At 40.8% G+C, this 18,759-nt stretch overlaps 1 protein-coding gene across 5 annotated transcripts in view; it reads right to left on the reverse strand.

The window, feature by feature from the left end:
- The window catches only part of snphb (syntaphilin b), a 68,113-nt gene that overhangs the window by 17,902 nt on the left and 31,452 nt on the right, over nucleotides 1–18,759 (reverse strand). The window contains exons 1-2 of one of the 5 annotated variants that reach the window (XM_042491518.2): nucleotides 17,752–18,054; nucleotides 4,020–4,150 (exon numbers count right to left, since the gene is read on the reverse strand). In XM_042491518.2, the coding sequence (XP_042347452.2) occupies nucleotides 4,020–4,069 (50 nt within the window). In that variant the 5' untranslated portion in view covers nucleotides 4,070–4,150; nucleotides 17,752–18,054. Of the gene's footprint in view, nucleotides 1–4,019; nucleotides 4,151–17,313; nucleotides 17,703–17,751; nucleotides 18,055–18,759 lie in introns of those variants that run through there. The other 4 variants (XM_042491519.2, XM_042491522.2, XM_088082597.1 and 1 more) reach the window with 4 other exon arrangements.

Raw genomic sequence — 18,759 nt, forward strand, 5'->3', positions numbered from 1 at the left:
GTGAATGAGACTGCTGTTCAACACACTTAAAATCCCTCATCACACAGTTAGTATAAGTGGATTTTTGGCAATATGCAGTAGATCTACGTAGGTGGTGATTCTTCAACCCTGCAGCCAATTACAATGCCAAAAAGGCTCTCCATATTAATTAAGTAGTGACTGTGTAAAACTAGACCACAAAAAGAAATCAATCCTATTGTATACAGCAATCCTATTACATTAGGTATAAAACATTCATTCTGCATACAAGTCTGGGTTAAAGGGATAACCCAGACACTGAAGTCATGGGTGTCCACACTTAACAGCAGCAAAACAAACTCCCACACAGCTTGCACAGTATAATCAAAGTCTCATTTATCATGTCACACAAAAACAGGACATGAATCTCACGTGGGCCGTCTCTCTTCATCAATTGTCTCTGCTATCACTGATTTGATTGAAAGGTTCCTTACACTTTGGTAAATGTGACCTTACCCTTTAAAGCAACAAAATCCCACATTAACAAACTATTAATTATGGCAGAGGTAGACCTTCAGCTCCCATGTTCAGCAAGGTAAAATTGCCAGTTTTGTCAATAGAATCTGGCTTGGAAGAGAACATCGTTACGGTTAACATTCAGTTCAGTTGAAAAAGTCTGTCTGTTTGGGAAGGACTGAACATTTGAATGAATAAATGAGACTTGGATTGTACTGCTTGAGCTGTGTGAGAGTTTGTAGACATGTTTTGGTATGGTTTGGTGAAACGCAGACCCCTATAACTTCAATTCATCAAGAATGGTTACAGGTTTTGGATTCTTTGTTCACCGTAGAGGCATGCGAGATAAAACGATTTCTCCAGGAATTCAACCTAACACGTGGTGACTAATTGATATACAAATAACCATTTGGGGGTTGAATTACTCCTTCAATGGATGTTGAAAAGTTATTAGTGGTCCCTATAGACAACAAAAAAACCTCATTAACGTGATCTTATCCAGTGCAGTAAACGGGCCACAGATGTCCAATAGCTGCAGGAGAAAACATCAATTTACTCAATAAACTGTGTGCAAGTTGCAGTAAACTAGCTGCTCACTGGTTGTGTTTAGGAGTTAAGTTTAAGTCCATCTACTTCATCTTCCACCAGGACCATTCAGGCTAAATAAAAAAAAAGGTACAGGAACAAATTGGGGTAAAATGCTGACACATCCATGACAACAACAGAATAGGAGAAAGAACAAGACCTGAGTAGGAGTTAAGGGTACCACTTTCTAATATGGCCCCTTTTACAAAGGGCTTTTAGGCAGTAAATCATTGTTCTATTCATAGAGTTCAAAAAAATCATTTAATAATGCTTTACTTAGGTTTTTAGGTTGACAGGTTGTGGAAACATCTCTCTGGCTGCTGAGTCATCAATTGTAAAACCATTAAATATAGCTGCAAGTGGAGATTCCAGGGTTCAAGCCAGCATGGATCTTTAAAACTTGGAATCTGGATAGGCCCTTTGACAGTTTATAACACCTGTATAAAAGATAAACAACAGGTTTTAAATGACGGCCAGATGATCATTCATAAGTGTCCAAACATGTGCCGGCCACGTGCTTCTTTGGCAACACTGTCACTTCCCATTGGTCAGTTGCAGAAACATTTTGAGGACATACTTCATTGGCTTAGTAAAAATAAATAGACTAGAGAGATGTTTTTACAAAAGGTCATTGATTCATGGCCAAATTTTTATAAAAGGGCAATGCAATCACTTGGAACACATGGCGGCCCCCATTGAGTGATTCCAAAAATAATTTTACACATGGGGTTCAAAGTTATTATTTCACAAATCTTCCAAGTTTTGAAATAATTAGACAAACAATTTCATATATATATATATAGTCTGATTTGTGTTATTCCTCGCATTTTTCGGCATTTGTAGCACCCCCTAGCAATTAATTTGAAAGAAACTTTCAGGGCATTTTTAAAGTACAAAAATGTTGTAAAATTCAAAATTGTGGAAAAGTTTACCAGTGGGACCTCAATGGTTCTTATGTGTTTTTCATAGAGCACATAGAACTGCACTTGTGTGTCAAATTTCAAGTAGATCAGATTTACAGTGTGAGGGGCGTGGCCTTTCGAAAACTGGAACTTAATTATTGCACCTCGATCTGGCCAGTTAATCATATTTCATGTCATTTTTCTTGAGCAGCATTTGGACAAAACTTATAATCATTGTTGAAAATTTCATCTGTGAGGAAATAAAAAAATCGAGAGTATTCAGCCATAGAGCTTGAACCCCTGATAAAGTCATTTCACTCACTTATGAGTCCGGTAGTCTGTAAATATAGATCATTGATAATCAGTAATAAAGCTGTTAATAACTTTGATCCACATGCCTTGCAGCACTTTTCCAGAAGGTCAGAGGTCAGACTGTCTACTGGAGAAGTCTACCTGATGAACTAAAAACACGAAACAAGTGTCCTGCTAAAGGGGGATCAACACCAGCCAGATATTATTCACAACCCAAGGTTCTTATTAATAGTTAACAATTTATGTACAAAGCTTTACATTTGTTAACTGTAACTGGCTAAAACTCATCAACACTTTATAACAGGTATATAATTAAAAAGTGGTACCCTGTTGGAAAACAGCTGATTCCCTTGGAAAAAAATGTGTTTAGACAGTGTTCAGTTTAGAAATCATTATGCTGCACGCACACACAAACACACACACACAAACACACACACACACACAATTATACTACTCCTAAACAGGTCATGTAATAGGATTTAATTTTTAAGGAGCCGCATACCTTTAATATAGAAACATGACAGACACTCAACAAAGGCTGATGAAAGGAAGAGAAAAAATGAATAAGATGGATGTATCAATACATCCATGCAGCTCCACCTGTGCCTGTGGTGCTGCAGGAAACACCTGGTTTTTATCAAGCGTCTTAGAATCTCTTGCACGAATCACTAAACCTAACTAACCTACAACTACAAACAATCATATGGTTCCAAATCAGTATAGGCCCAAAATGGGCATCTTATCTTGGGCCAACTTGGGTAATGGAAGGAAGGAAGGAAGAAAGGAACGAAGGGAGGAAGGAAGGAAAGAAGGAAGGCAGATTTATTATTCTTTTTTTAAAAAAAGTTTAAAAAATGAAGTTACAATGTTGTCCTTGATTCTGCAACATCTTTGGAATTGAAGGATGACTTCAATGGGGCCATTATGGAAACTGTGGACAACATGGATGTATTAAGAAGATCTGGATACAGCACGGAGGTTGACCCCCATTCAATCCTATGAGAGCTGATCAGTAGTCCATGAAACAGAAAAAAGGTCTATTTCTGTGGTATGAAAGTACCCGCATCTTCCGCATTACTGAGCCCATGAGGCTAGAGTCTTAGGGTGGCTGAGCATGGCCGAGTGACTTCCAGTTTAGCATTTCACTAGCTTGAATGGCGGTCTAAAAAATGTAATCTTGCAGCTCTGTTAGACTTTCCAAATGTCATCGAACTAGATGGCTCAAATCTAGATATTGAAATGAGTCATTTTGCGGGGGTTTTGACGCTCACAAAAAATGATCTACTGATTTACAGACGTTTCTTTCCTGATTTAAGTCAATTGGAAAAAGTCTTTCTGGGCCAGTGGGCATCACGTGACGGATCCGGTTGGTGTAATTCCACTTTTGGCAAAAATGTTAAAAAAAATTCAGAGCCATAGCACACTTCCTGGGGGCTTGGTGGACAATCCCACAAAAGGCCCATTTTTTCAGAGCATTTTGTACCCACATGTGCCTCAAATATAAATGTTAGCTGGAGATAGGAGTCAAAAAAACATTTTTTCTTTTAGTCAGACCAAAGTCATACTGGTCAGAGCAGATTTCTTAACTCTGAGACACATGATAAACACACCTCCTCTCCTCATGCTGCAATATACAATGATGGAGAGTGAAACTTTTCTTCCCGACAAATACTTCTTTTCAACTGTGACTTTCACATTTAATACCCTATACACTGACAAAAGAAAAGGTCCTTATTGGCCACCTACCGGCGAGAGCCCAACGCAGACCTCCGATTGGCTGGAGCAGGGGCAGACATGGAGCCAGGCAGCCTCTGGAACAGCCTTCAGCTTCTTCTGTCCTCACTTTGTCTCCTTGTTCTTCAGCTCAAACTGAGAGCCTGGAGGGAAACACAGATATGACCAGTGAGTGACCCACACACACACACACAAAAAAAAAAAACCAACAAAATACTGGGTACATTTTGCTGACTGCCTCTGCGTTCGATGCCTCAGCATGCAGCATGGTGCTGCTGACTCAAGCTGACACTCAGCTGGCAAAAACAGGACATCGGGGTTCAGTAGCCAATCACCTCTCAGCCATGTGGAAGCCCTGACCAATCACCACTAATCCGTCTCATCTCAGGTCAAACACCAGTGAGACTGGCAGAAGTGAGCAGAGGGAAGTGACATTTGCATCTGTATGTAAGGACAGGCTTCTGTGTGCTTCATTTGTTCGTGTGTTTAACCTTATGTGAGAGTTAGAGCCCTCAGACACACACACGGCTGTGTGGATGCAGGGAGACGAGGACAGATTGTCTCATAAACATTTAATCATTATTCCGATCAGCAAACGTTTGCAGCTCACACTGCAAAATTTTGCTAGAAAGGCCAAATGTACATTCTCTTTTGGCACAGCCATGGTGTTCATGGTGTTTGAACTGAAATCCTGCCGGCATTTAGTGGGAAACAGAGAGGCAGGTCTGCAGTGAGAGACAGAGATGGAAGGAAAAAACACATGGAGGGGAAGAGAGGAGGATAATGTGCATCAATAATACATCACACACTCTGCTTAGTGGGCTCCTGAGTGCCAAGTTTGTGTTTATGTGGAAATGCAAGGCACCTGCTGTAAGTCACTTTCCTGCTCTAACACCTCTACATGCTGCGCTGTCTCTTAACCAACCACGACTGACTCATACAAACTCTACCCGTCCTCTCCTCCAATATATTGTTGTCAAGTCTGTAAGCAGCTGCAACACCACTATATATTGGCTGCCTTTTTTGTGTTGCTCCTCAGGTTTCAATTTTACATTTTACTGCAGATTAAAGAAATGTTTAATTACTGAAGGACTTTGAAATGAGGGAACCAGAGGCGCTGAAAAGCTAATTCATTTCCAGGTTTTAGGACTCATCATTGGTTTCTGTATAGCAAAGGTCTGTTTAAATGGTCTGCTCTTCAGAAATAACCGACCATAAAATGCTATGCTTCGCCAATCAGAATCGAGTATTAAAAAAGCTGAGTAATAAGCTATTATTAAAGTCCATGTCAGATTTAGTGTAGACTCAATATGAACAACATTTTACAGGACAATGCAAACACAGTTCTATATACAAGACTATACATTAAGCACCCATATGCCCCTCCGCTAAACACTGTAATGCAGCAAACACATCCACATAACATACATCCCAAACCCCCACCGAGTCACAGCATATGTCAGGGGTATGATTCCAATCCATGGCTTGTCGATTGCAAGTCCATGTGTAACGGAGGCACTTCCTTATTGGCCAGCTAAGTTTATGCTTCTCTGTGTGGAGATGCAAGCTCATGATTAGAGGAGCAGTGCAGATGTCACACAGGGTCACAGCACCACCTGCTCTGTTACTACATCTCGGAATATGGGCCTCTGGCATTAATATGCATGAGGAAAGTTAAAGAGATAGTGGGATGTTCTTCTGAGTTGTATGAGGTACTTATCCATAGTCAGTGTATTACCTGCAATAGATGCTGGTGCACATATCCCCAGTTTGGAGGAGTGGAAGAAGTACCAGCACAGAAGCTAAGAAATGTACTGCTGAGGAGAGGGCAGCAGGAAAACATAATGTAGCCACCAAGAAAAACAATAAGTATATGCTATATTGAGTACATTTTAGCACTTTACCGTGCCCCAGACAGCACGTTTAAACAGACTTCAGTTCCCCGTCTTTACAGTTCTTGCATGAAATGCTTAACTTTTGTTGCAGTTTGGGCTTTCGTTCACACAACAACAGCGTTTTGTAGGCCTGAAAACACACACTTACATGAGTTCCAGAGTGTAATTTTTTGAAAACACCACCTATTCTGTCGATATGTAATGGAAATGCGCGGATCCTGTGGAAACGGTGAAGTCACAGCCTCACTTCGCGTATGTGCATTACATTTCAGACAAAGTCATATGCGTCATGCTCTGTCTTAATGCTCCTTCAGCAAAGTGTAGATTTGTTGCACCACTACTGTGATCAGCAAAGACGCATTGTTTTCCATTTGCCAAATAATCAGTCCACCTCTATGCCTTAATGCGCAGGCAATTAATGCGAGGGGTCAGTTTGACCCCAAATGTAATTTTTGTTATCAAAAATATGTTTTTTATACTTATGTAAACAAGGTCTACTGGCCCTACATTCCAAAACGAAAGGAAAAATGTGTGGTAATGGGTTGGACTGACGTAAGACTAAAAGTGTAACACAGAATTGATTGACAACTTATACAATATGCTTTAAACAACAGTCAAAACAGAGGGGGGTCAGAATGACCCCAGAGGACAAAAGGTGTATGGCAATCGGGAGGACATTACGATAAACTGAGGCCGAACTACACCTTTTAAATGACAAAGTCACACAGTACCTAGGGCTGTCAGTGTTAATGCCTTAATCATGAGGCGATTAAACTTTGCTCGTAACACGTTAACTTTTTTAAAATCGAGGGCAGTTCCAGCTGACATTCCTGAGATTTAGAGGCTGTACTGGGCTGAATTTCAAAGCTACTGTCATGGTCCTCAGCATATAAGGGCAAAAAAAAATGCTTCAAAGAGGGGCTACATTTTGGCAAGGACAAACGACATGGCCTTTTCACAGGGGTCCCTTGAAAATGGGTTCTATGGGTACCCACATCTCCCCTTTACAAACATGTTCACTTTATGCTAGTCCCATGCAGTTTGGGTCAAAAACCATGCAGTTTTTTGCATGCAGTATATGATTTATGGGTGGTATAGTGGAAACTGACTGCAGACCAGTAAACATGGCAAAAGACTGGGATCTGAGTGATGTCCTCTAGTTGGCATGTTGCATGAACAACTTAAGAAATGACCAAAAAAAAAAAAAAACTTTGGCCTCCAAGAAAATTACCTAAAAATTAGCACAAAAAAGAAAGGTGAAAAACCCCCAAAACACAAACAAAAAATGTTAACACTTGTATGATCATATCATTAAATATAAATATTTTTTGTGAAACGTGTTATAATTATAACATTTTAGGATTAATAAATTGATTTTATTTTTCTCTACTTTTTGGATAATTTTCCAATGACTCTCTCTATTTTTCTCTCGCTCACCCTCTCTGCTATTTTTTTTAGGTCCTTTTCTTGTCACTTTTGACTAAATCTTGCAACGTTGCTTATTGCCTTTATTCCCATGTGAAAGAAATCAAACTAAACTCACGTTTCAAAGGTTGAAATGCTTGTGAAAGATGTTTGATCACAGCACAAGAAAACTGATGATCCAGGTTTCAAAGGATTAAATCCAGAGTAAACAGGCCTATTGTCACCAGAGCTTTTTAATTAGTGTTTTTTTAATATATATTTTCAATCAATTTTCAATCTGCTTAATCATTTTAATATGATGCAACAAACTGTCTCAACAGTGAATCAAAGAGATGAAGAGGGAACACCGGGTGCAGAAAAATTCATGGTGACAATTCTGCAGACATTATTTAGATATGACTGGCTGCTGAGATTGTTTAGATCAAAGCAGACAATTAACAGACAAATCATTTCTTACTAGATTAAATGTACCCATGACTCATGTGCATACATATTTATCCACTATTGTGTAACTTAGTTATCATAATACTGAGTTATAAAATAGTACTCTGCAGTGTGACACAGGCCTGGGAAGGCAGCCTGTTCTGCAGCTCTGGCTGCTGTCACAACAGATGAAACCACATCACAGCACATCATACAGGATTTATTAAGTTACGTAACACCACACCCGACCACGGACAGCCCGAGTGAGGTAGACACACGCAAGCAGCTTCTGTGCTGACAAGATGGAATCACAGAGGTACAGAGAAGAGATAGGCGCTGAGAGAAGGGAGGAAGAGGGAAGATGAAAGAGAGGACAGGGGAAAGCCAATGAGATGAAAGGAGGAGGCGTCATGTGTCGGGGACCTTGTGAAGGTGAGGAAGTGAAGAAAGACAGGAGGAGTGGATGATGACGGGATGATGTTAGATAGACAAAAGCATTTTATCAAGTGTGATCATTTGGTCACACACAGAACTGTGGAAAAACACACATACACAGTCATGATTCATCCCCTCTCTGTGTCTGCAGCAGAGGAGACACTGCAGTTTCTCTTACAAAAGACACTGTGTCCTCGCTATCTATGATTATGACCTTGACTAATCTCATCTACAACTGTTCTGCACAGTTGCAGTGCACATGTGTAATTCTGCATTAAAGTCCACATACTGGAAAGTACAAAAACAGTGATACACGTTACTGGACTGAACAAAACATGATGCAAGAGAACAGTTTGATGCAGACACACAAAGGGTTAATAAAGCTCCCCTCCTCATCCGGACAGAGCACACTGCAGTGGTAATGCAACTTACGACCTGCACCCCGTAGGTTGGATGCAGTGGGGGGAGGAGGGTGTGTGTGTGTGTGGGGGGGGGAGTGTGACTCCTTCTCAGCGACAATCTACAGCCTCCTTGAAAACTCTGTACGTTCTCACTCGACAAACGCTGGTAAACAGAGGTTTACAGACAGCGAGAAAGCCGCAGGGTTTATAACACTGAGTCACTGCTTTTAATCCAGGAGACCCATTCAACACACAGAGTGTGTATATGGCTGTGTGTTGCTGAGTGCTACTCATCTAAAGCCCTGCTGGTCCTTTCCAACACCCTTGTGTCATCTATGCCACTGTGTTTGTGTTCATGCAGACATGAACATTGTGCTGAGTCAGGGTGCTGCTGTGAGTTGCACATCAGCGACCTGTCATTATTGCTGAACATTTGCTGTCACCACTCACTGTTTTTACATCACAGAAATGTCATGATAAATTTCAGACACGTAACTCTAATGTTTGACTGTTCCATTACAATAATCAGCAGGGCTGTGAGCAAGGGTGTTTAGGGGGGTCTCCAAATTTCGTGCCCAGGGGCCTCTGTATTTTTAATCCGTGCCTGGCCACGAGTTTAAGGTGCATAGTGTTACATTTTCTAGTCTAACAGACTATTTCTACGTTATTGCTAATATAACACATACACCACAAAGTACAACCCCAATTTAAATAAAAGTTGGGATGCTGTGTAAAACTTAAATAAAAACAGAATGCAATGATTTGCAAATCTGGTTTTACCCACACTGAACTGAATACAGCTCAAACACAAGATATTAAATGTTCAAACTAATCAACCTCAATTCAACTCTGATGGACTGGCAAGTAGAAAAGTGTGCTCTGACGAGTGCACATTTCAAATTGTTTTTGGAAATAATAAACGTACTCCAGGCTGAAGAGGAAACATACCACCAAGATTGTTATCAGTGAAAAGGTCAAAAGCTAGCTTCTGTGATTGATATAGGGGTGTGTTGGTGCCCGTGGCATCATGGGTAACTTGCATATCTCTGAAGGCACCATAAATGCAAAAAGGTATTTTCAAGTTTTGGAGCAACATATGCTGCCATCCAGACAATGCATTTTTCAGAGACATCCCTGCTTATTTCAGCCAGATAATATCAAATAACATTCTGCACGAGGTACAATAGTGTGGCCTCGTAGTAAGAGTGCGAGCACTACATTGGCCAGACCAGTCTCCCAGTGAAAATGTGTGGCACCAACGAAGTGAATGCAATGTATTTCCCAAAACATTTCCTTGAACACCTTATATATTTAAATAAATCAGTAATCTAAAACAATTTATCCATTTCTAACTGCATTTATAATTACAAAGCTATATTTATTTTATCCAGGTCTAGATGATATCAGTCAAAAGTTAATCATCTCTTAGTGATCCAACCAGGTCTGAGAAAGATTAACTCAGCAAACTGTGAGCACATAGCATTTCTATTCTGTACACAATGTCCCAAAGTCCATAAGTAGAGAACCCTTCCATCTGATTTAAATAATACATCTACAGGCTGAATGCCGCGCTGCATCTCTTCTAAGCAGAGAATCTCTATCTGACTATATGATGATGATGACTCATTCTTTCATGGGCTGCACAGTCAGCAGCTTCTATAACATGCTGCCTCAAAGTCACAAAAGTATGACCCACCACTTGTGGTACTCTAGGTGCTATAAATACCCACAGCTGTGCGAGAGCAAGATTAGGTTAAAGGTTTAATTGTGAAACTGGCGTTACCTACATTATGAGGTGCATTCATAGTTTAGGTGAAATTACAGGGTTTCCCACACATTCATTTTTTTTTGTAGTGGACTGCTATGATTAAAACATCTCCCACCACAAATGGCTGGACCGTTTATTAGGAATGCTATTGGAAAATATATACTATTACTGTATTTGTAGCACCATACTGTCAGAGTGCATAGCGTACTCTGGACACAGATGGGACAGTAAAACATCAGGTGCAGTAAAAGTGAAAATTTTACAAGTTTGCATTCACTCCAGCAGCTGCTCCTTTCATCCATCAGTCTGATCTTATCAGCTGTGAACAAATTGACAAATCAATTATCAAACCCGTAAGTCACAAACTGCTGCTGAGGATAATAAAAAACTCATAAAGAGCTCTGTTTGTGCTGTGTTGAATATAGAAAGGGGATACAGAATGATACACAGGGAAACAAACATTTCACTGATTTAGATCATTTAAAAAATGAAATTTTGAGCCTATATTGTGTTTGTGATCATATTTGTTTGTTGTTGCCAGGTTTGGTCCCTGAAGTGCACAGCAAGACATGTGGGACTATTCCTTTCATATTAAACACAGTGGTTGGTAAGTTACAGATGAAAGCTGCATCTACTATATTTGATACCCTGTGATTAAAAAATGCTTATGCTTTTTTTTTTTTTTTTTTAAACGTATAAAACACAGTAAACCACATATGTAGCACACAGTATCTTATCTTCCCTTCTTGGGGTGAGAAATAATAATCAGCCAAAGCATACTTTGTAAAATGATAAATCTACTGAAATGTGTTAGCACTACATTTATGCTGATGATTTTAATATAAAACGAATAACACGTGTGTTACTAATGCCATTAGTAATGGCTCCGTACTACACAAGTGTCCCAGTAAATCATGGCAGTGATATTAGGACCCTGAAACTGAAGCAAATAAATGGAAATACAGCCATCATTCATTCATTCAGTTATTGTGTCTATACTCACAAGCTTTTCAAACAGCGTACACCACTCATTTAATCATTGCACCACATTCTTGGAGCACAGTCCATATAATGGAGTCAGCCTTTGCAATGTGTCTACTATGGTTTATATTTTGGAGACAATGTCAAGAATGACCCTCTCGTTTGTCTTCCTACTTTGTCACCCATGGCTCACAGATGAGATTGGCAGGTACTGCATGCATATACAGATTTTGGAGACTGACAGCACTAAGAAATGCCTTTGCAACTCTACTTGCTTCATGCTACTTGTGTTAAATAGAAGTTCACATCAGTGTTTGGGCACAGCTGGTCTTCACACCTAATGTCAACAGTAACCGAGTATCCATGAAGACTACTCAATACCACCTTTTCAAGTGGACATATATTTGTTCCATGCATGAGTATGATAAACCATGCTCATATCGATCAAATTAAGTGGAACTGGCTGTGTCACAAGGTTTTGAAAAAAACATCATGGTTTGGTTCTGCAGTCATATGGGAGGCAAACGCAGGGCTCCTGGTTGAAAGTCCAGGGATTGTTGGTCCCATCCACCACCACTCCTACCCGCCCCTCAGGAACCTTCCTGCTCCTTATATTATGTCTTTACCAGCAGCAGTCCAACCTGATGCCATTCAGCGGCTTATCATATGTCCAAAACAGGTGCTGTCCAGCTGTGTTATGAATTGATGCCGGCAGTCCGTGTATCATACTGCCACAACAGGTGCCGTCCTGCCTTCCTGCCGTTCAGCCGTCCAGCCGATCAGCAGCGTGTCATAACAATGGTGCCAGTGTCTGATGCCAAAATCTCTGAAAAAGCGGTGGTATATGACAACTTCGGAATGAGAATGGGCTGGAAACACGCACTACAACTGTGGCTACTGAGAACTAGTGTGGTGAGTATTTATTCCCCATCAGCCACGGGGAGTAAATCATGAGCCCACACTCAAAGCAAAGCAGCAGCAGTGCCAGGCAGACGGTGTCTTTATAGTAATGTCTCCTGCCAGGATGACAGAAACCAAGCCGACTGGTAACACTGGAGCTCCCGTTTCTCACTCAGTCACAACATTTCTGTGATTTTTACTTAGGACATACTGTACACTATATTTGTTGTGTTTGCACACTTGTGATGCATCCAAACTGGGTTTTGAGTGAGCATCATAAGGAACCCATGTTGAAACACATAAACATACTCCACACAATGGGCAACTCTAACGGTTTGCTTTTGCACAGTTCATGTGCAATGCATGCTGGTATATGTAGACACTGATTCAGAACGCCTTCACCACAATTACTCGTAAGTGTCTCACTTCTAATGAAAAACAAAGAAGAGCAGACTGGAGAGCTGCACATTTAGACGCAATACTTTCCTTTAAGCCTCTGTAGCTCCGTGGACATGCATGTAGTTTTAGAATTAAAGTGCATAAGTGTGAAGGAAAATATCGCTGAGGATGAGTCAAGCATATACTCACACATCCATCAATTGTCTCTTGAGTAAGCGCTGGATGGAAATAACATTTAGTACAGAGCATAGACAGCGACTTTTGGTTTTCACTGTGTACACAGAGCAGACCAATCCTGCAGAGTCACCCTACTGCTGCAGCGGATGCAGACTAGCTTAGCAAAGATCCAGCAAAGCACAGCAATAAAACTATGGCACAGTTCTTACTGGACCATCCATCAACACTTAACACAGAGGGTGGGGGCGAAGAGGGAAATAAAGTGATAGAGCAAATTACACTATAACTTCAATTATTAACCAGGGTTTGGGCAAAGTTTGACATTAAGCCCGTCAAAAGGCTTCTTTCACAGTCTTCTTGCACCATGTCCTCACTGGATTTGAACAAGCTTTAGCCCTCATTTGGCTGCAAGTTCTGGGTTAAAAGCACATGGCGTCAGTTTAACTTTCAAGGGACTGTGTGCTTTTAATCAGGTCAAATGCTCAAAATATCTTACACCATGGGTTTGTCATTAGTGAGCCAAGCAGTAGTAGTGATTCAAAGCGTGCCAGAACGCTGCAGCCCTAAGTGATCAAGCTAATAGTCTGTGTGAAGTATTTCTCTCGGAGGCAAGACAGGCAAAGAGCATCGAGAAAAACAGGAAATCAATATTCACAGTCACGTTAATGCCATGTGGGAGGAGACTGAAGACCGCACACATTAATCCCTTTCACTCTCCTTGTCTACATCAGGCTCGATTCAGAATGAGGATACTATCATAGATTATGAGAGCAGTACATCAATTTTAATCTCTTTCTGTGGGTTAAATATATAACTATATCCTTCTTATGGCATGTTAGCTATTTACACATTAAGCAGATACAGAGCAACATTAGCATTTAAAGATGTGGTTCTTTCCATTAGACAAATAGAAGACCTAAGTTCCCACTTTTAGCTCTGTTTGGGTCTCCACCAGCTCCTGTGAATAATGTCTCTTAAACTGCTAAATGCACCACTCTGTACACCAGCTAGTCACTAATATTGACAGTTTGTCCATATTTTTGGTACTATGGATGATAGAGTGCATTCATCAAAGCTTTGCGTCAGACTTTGAAGCAAATCTTCATAGTGTCCAAACAGTGGTACAGCAGTTTCCAGGTTGTGAGCCAAAAAGACTTTTCCCCATTGACTTACATTGAGATGTCTGTAAATCAGTGGATACATTCTTTTGAGCACCACAACTCACATGAAATGACTTGCTTAACTAGTCAATCTATTCAGTCCAACAACATTTTGAAAGCCTAAAAGAGCCGCAAGATTAAAATATCTCAACTGTGCTTTGTCGCGCTCAATCGTGTTTGGCAGCCATAAGTCTCTAGTGTGCCTGCTCTATGGGCCAAGGATGCTTACAGCTTACATCAAACTATTTTGGCTTCATGTGCCACTCGGCAACTTTCATAGCAATGAACAGCCCTGGAGCCAATGCTGTATCCAGGTCTCTTAATACATCCATGCGAGACACCTACCTGCTAGCTTAAAAATAAGTTCGCCACAATCTTTTAAAGATAGTTATGTTGGCCTCAAATCATTTTGGCCAGGTGGGGTCAGTGGTGGAGGCAGCAATTGTATAAGGGTGGCCATGGCCCCCCTTCCCACCCCTTAGGGGCACTACTACAGTGTTGTTTACAGCTTGTTTCACTGCCACCGAGAGGCCATATCTGTTAATGCAAGCTTAAACATTTACTGCACTTTTTGCTTGGACTAAATTTTGTACCATAACAAAGACAAACCTGAACAAACATCAAATGAAAAAGCCTGTTTACAGTTGATAGACATAATCTGCAATAAGGGATCACGAGCAAATACTGCTTTCCTTTAGGGGGTAACTACCCAGAAACTTTGGGAACCACTGTCCTCCATGAAGGTTAACTAACTATCTGATTAGGCTCACTGCTTTTTAAAAATGCCTGGTGTCATCTACACGTATACTTTTCCCTCACAGCTACTTACCAAGCAACTTATACCCCTTTTCCACAAAAATTAGCATACGTTTTTTAAACGCAGGTAAACCTTCCAAAAACAGGCAATAGATAGCTTTCCCGTTGCCAGTGGACTACAGCCATGTACACAGCTCTGCAGCAGACTAGTCTGTCTTTCTGTTTTTTTTTTTTTTTTTTGGTGTGTCACGTTAGACATCACAGACAGGCCAGAAAACGGGTTAGTAACTGGTGTAAACATTAAAGCAGCATGGAGGCCAATGAAAACTTCACAGTGGTTACTTCTATTTATATATCACTTACTTATTCAGTGTCTTACAAACCAGACTAATTTGGAACATAGTTTTGAGCACCACTTGGATGGAGACAGACAGTATTTTGTGGTGGTGGATCATTGCATCTCTCTGGTAAAGGGGCTAAAATTAGTACGTCCAACCCGGTGTTGTATTTCCATCAATGCTGATCTGAGCCGGAGCCGATGAACACCCGCGACTGCTGCAGAGTCATTTGACCCGGAACTTAATGGTGATAGGTATCTTTACCATTACATTAAAAAGACAGATGTTAGAAGGTGTTAGCAGGTTTTATTTGTAGCAGAAAGGGGGCTTGAGATTGAAAGTGGCATTTTTTGCTGTTCATCCCAGCTGACATCGGGCGAGAGGAGGTGTATAAGGACAGGTCACCAGTTAATCATAGCACTGACCCAAACAGACAGACAACCACTCAAGCTCACAGTCACACCCATGGTCATTCTTAGTGACACAGAACTTAGGCTGCATGTCAGTGGACTGTGGAAGTACACCAGGAGAACATGCAAACACAGAAGGGCCACATCAAGCAAAAAGCCATTTGGAAAGATGGAAATGCTTTTTCCTCCATGGTAGCTCTACCATGGACATTACTGCACTGCAACCAATAGTTTAGAGGGGAAGGATGGCTTCATGCACTGCACACAAGAGGAAGGAAAAAGAGCAAGCAGGAGTCACTGGTGATTTTGCACAAACAGCTAAAAATGAACTGTTGCATACAGTATAGTCCTGCTGTGACGTTACTCTCTTATGGATCAATCATTCTGTTTGTGGTTCAGAAGCCAAATAAGAGATTTTCCCACCGTGAGCACATTTGAACAAACATCATGCTGTGAAAAACGATTGCCAAGTCACCATGGCGACAGTCAGTCCACCACTTGTGTGGAACGTGAGCAGGAGTAGAGCTGCCATTGGCTGGGAGTGCCGAGGAACAGGATGGAGGAGCGCACTGCTGACAAGATGGCCATGCTGCAAAGGACAAAAGTGACCTGTGCTAAAGGACAGTAAACAGGCCTCCTCTCTATAGTCAAGGCATGATGTGTTTCTTGCATTTCAGACATTTTACAGACTGTATGTGGGCTCATAAATAAAGGTTCACATGCACGGCAAAGGTTACTGAACAGAGGACCAAAGACCAAAGAGGACTACAAAGTGAGCATAAGCATCCTTTTTTTCTGTTTTCCCTGGTCATGTAGCACCAATTTCAAATGTATTTTGTATCTTTTTACTGCATAAATATCCTTGTTTTATTTAAAGGCCATTGTTCCAGTAGTGAAATACTTCCTTGAAACCTGGAGCAATATCACAATATCATCTTGTGCTACTTACAGATGCCATTCACAAATATTTTGAGAAATTCCAGTGCAATTACTTTCAATAACATGGGAAAAAAGACAATGAGCAACTTGGTGAAAAAGGCTTTCCTACATTTCAAGAAATTAGTTAATTTATAAAATTATCTTTAAAGAGATAGAAAAAAATAGTATTTCTCAAAATTATTGAAATTTTGAATTGTTTTTCCAGGTCATGTCCTTTTGTTGTTTTGAACTTTCTTTTTTATTTTGTTTTTACTAAGTTGCAAGTAATTTTCTTGTACTTTTTATGAATGCCTTGATAACTTTTGCATCATTTTTTGTTGTTATTGTTGTTACTCATGACCTTTCTACCATGTTTTTGAAAGAAATCAAGCCAATTTGCTCAGTTTTCAAAGGTTATGGGTGCCTGCTTGTATGTGGTGCAATTTGCTGCATCTAAATTCTTAATTCAGACAACATATTAGTACTTCTGGTACCAGGAGATATGGAATTAAAAGAGCATAAAAGAGTACTAACAGTCAACATACAGCATGGCTTTTGTGTTCTGGTTGTCCTGAGAGATCTGACATCATCTCCAACCACTACCACACCATATCCATTCATGTCTGCACTGTGGTTGTTACATTCATTAAAAGGATTTCTGTTAAAGATGAAGAGGAGAAATGGAAAGCCAATGAACACTGAGCTAACTACATACAGCCTTCCAGGAAAACTGGATAAAGCGTTGCTATACTCGGCATAATTCAGTGGCAACATTTGGAAAGCATACAGTAAGAGCTGTGCCTCTGCTCTGTGTCAGCTGGGAACCTGCGCTCCTGCAAAACAGAAATGCTGCAAGGTCAAACTGCAGCGCCAGGCAACCTGTCACGACTTCCTTGCCTACAAACATGGATGTCACTTACTTTGGGATTTGGGGACACATTTTGAGGTGATGCGCCATGCAGTGCAGACAGGGACGTTTTCATTCACCGAGTACCATTAAACACCATGTTATGACGCCGGTGCGTATCATGTATCTGACGCCCAAAGGCCCCACGGGAGTTACACGCTCAAACACTCAGCATGACAAGACGCGCAAACATCTGCCGGAGCGCACTGCGCAGCATCCCTCCATCAGCTGCACCAAAACAAACAGACAGGACAGAAAATAGCTCGAGCCGTGCGGAATACGCTCCAAAACAACACCAACAGTTCTTGCGCGGTTACTCCATTCACGTAAAATATCCTATTTCCTTGATGCACACCACTTTCCGCTCCGTAGGCGCATCCTGCGCAGAATGACAGCTCCGCCGCGACCAATAGCACGGATGATGTCAATGACAAGCCCAGGCCTCGCTTACCTGCGCTCTCCTTCCCGTGCAGCGCCGTCAGTCCTCTGGGAGCCGCATCGCCGCGGTTCGCATTGTTTCCCTGCGCTTCTTCACCGAGAGCCCCGCCGGACGGAGCGGTGATCCGCGCTCACACAGCCGGGGAGAGGGGGAGGAGAGGAGATGGGGGGTTGGCCAGGGGGATGCAGGAGGTGCACTGGATGGCGTCCGCGTGAGCATGGGCACAAGGGTATATAGAAGGAAGCATCTGCGTCACGTTACGTCGGATTGTTTTTAAAGGGAAACACACAAGTGGAGTTAGCGCCCTGTAAATCAGTGCATGCAGAAAAAAAAAAACAACATACAAGCAAACAAAAAAAAGACAAAAACGCGAACTGCTCTTTTGTGATGAACACTATGAAACAGGGGCGTCTCAAGGACATGAAGACATTAGGGGCTTAGGAAGATCCACCGGGGAATCCTCCCCAGGATTTCTTTTTAAATGAACAAGCTCTATTTTTATGCTTTCTTTGTGCACTCTGGCACCATATTTAACCTAACACTTTCCAGATAAATCATGACTTGTAATGTTGAAAATACTGCTTTGCAACTGCCATTATTAAAATTTAGAGAATTTTGAAGTACTTGTTTTTGAGTGTTTCTATTTTATGCTACTTAATACTTCTATTCCTCTACATCTCACAGGGAAACACTGCCCTTTTACTTTACATTTATTAGTTTTTGTTATCCTGAAAATGTAAAACAAAATATAATGAACTAATAAAAAATTCATTATATTGCTGGGTATTTTAATTATAGATTAAAATACCCAGTAGTACATAAAGCATTTAAAATGAGCTTAATTGTTACCAACTTCAACATTGAAGTGGCTACTTTGTTCTCTCGCTGCTACATCTCTTTAAAATGTTACATTTTCGTTTATTTTTTTGCATTTTATACAGTCTATTTTTAGCATTATTTTTATCAATGTTTTCTCAATACGTTTTTTTTTTTTCCATTTTAAGTTATACATTCTGTGCA

Source organism: Plectropomus leopardus, chromosome 9 (genome assembly GCF_026936395.1).
Source record: "Plectropomus leopardus strain MGB_pleo_1.0 chromosome 9, ASM2693639v1, whole genome shotgun sequence".
Classification (NCBI taxonomy): Eukaryota; Metazoa; Chordata; class Actinopteri; order Perciformes; family Serranidae; genus Plectropomus; species Plectropomus leopardus.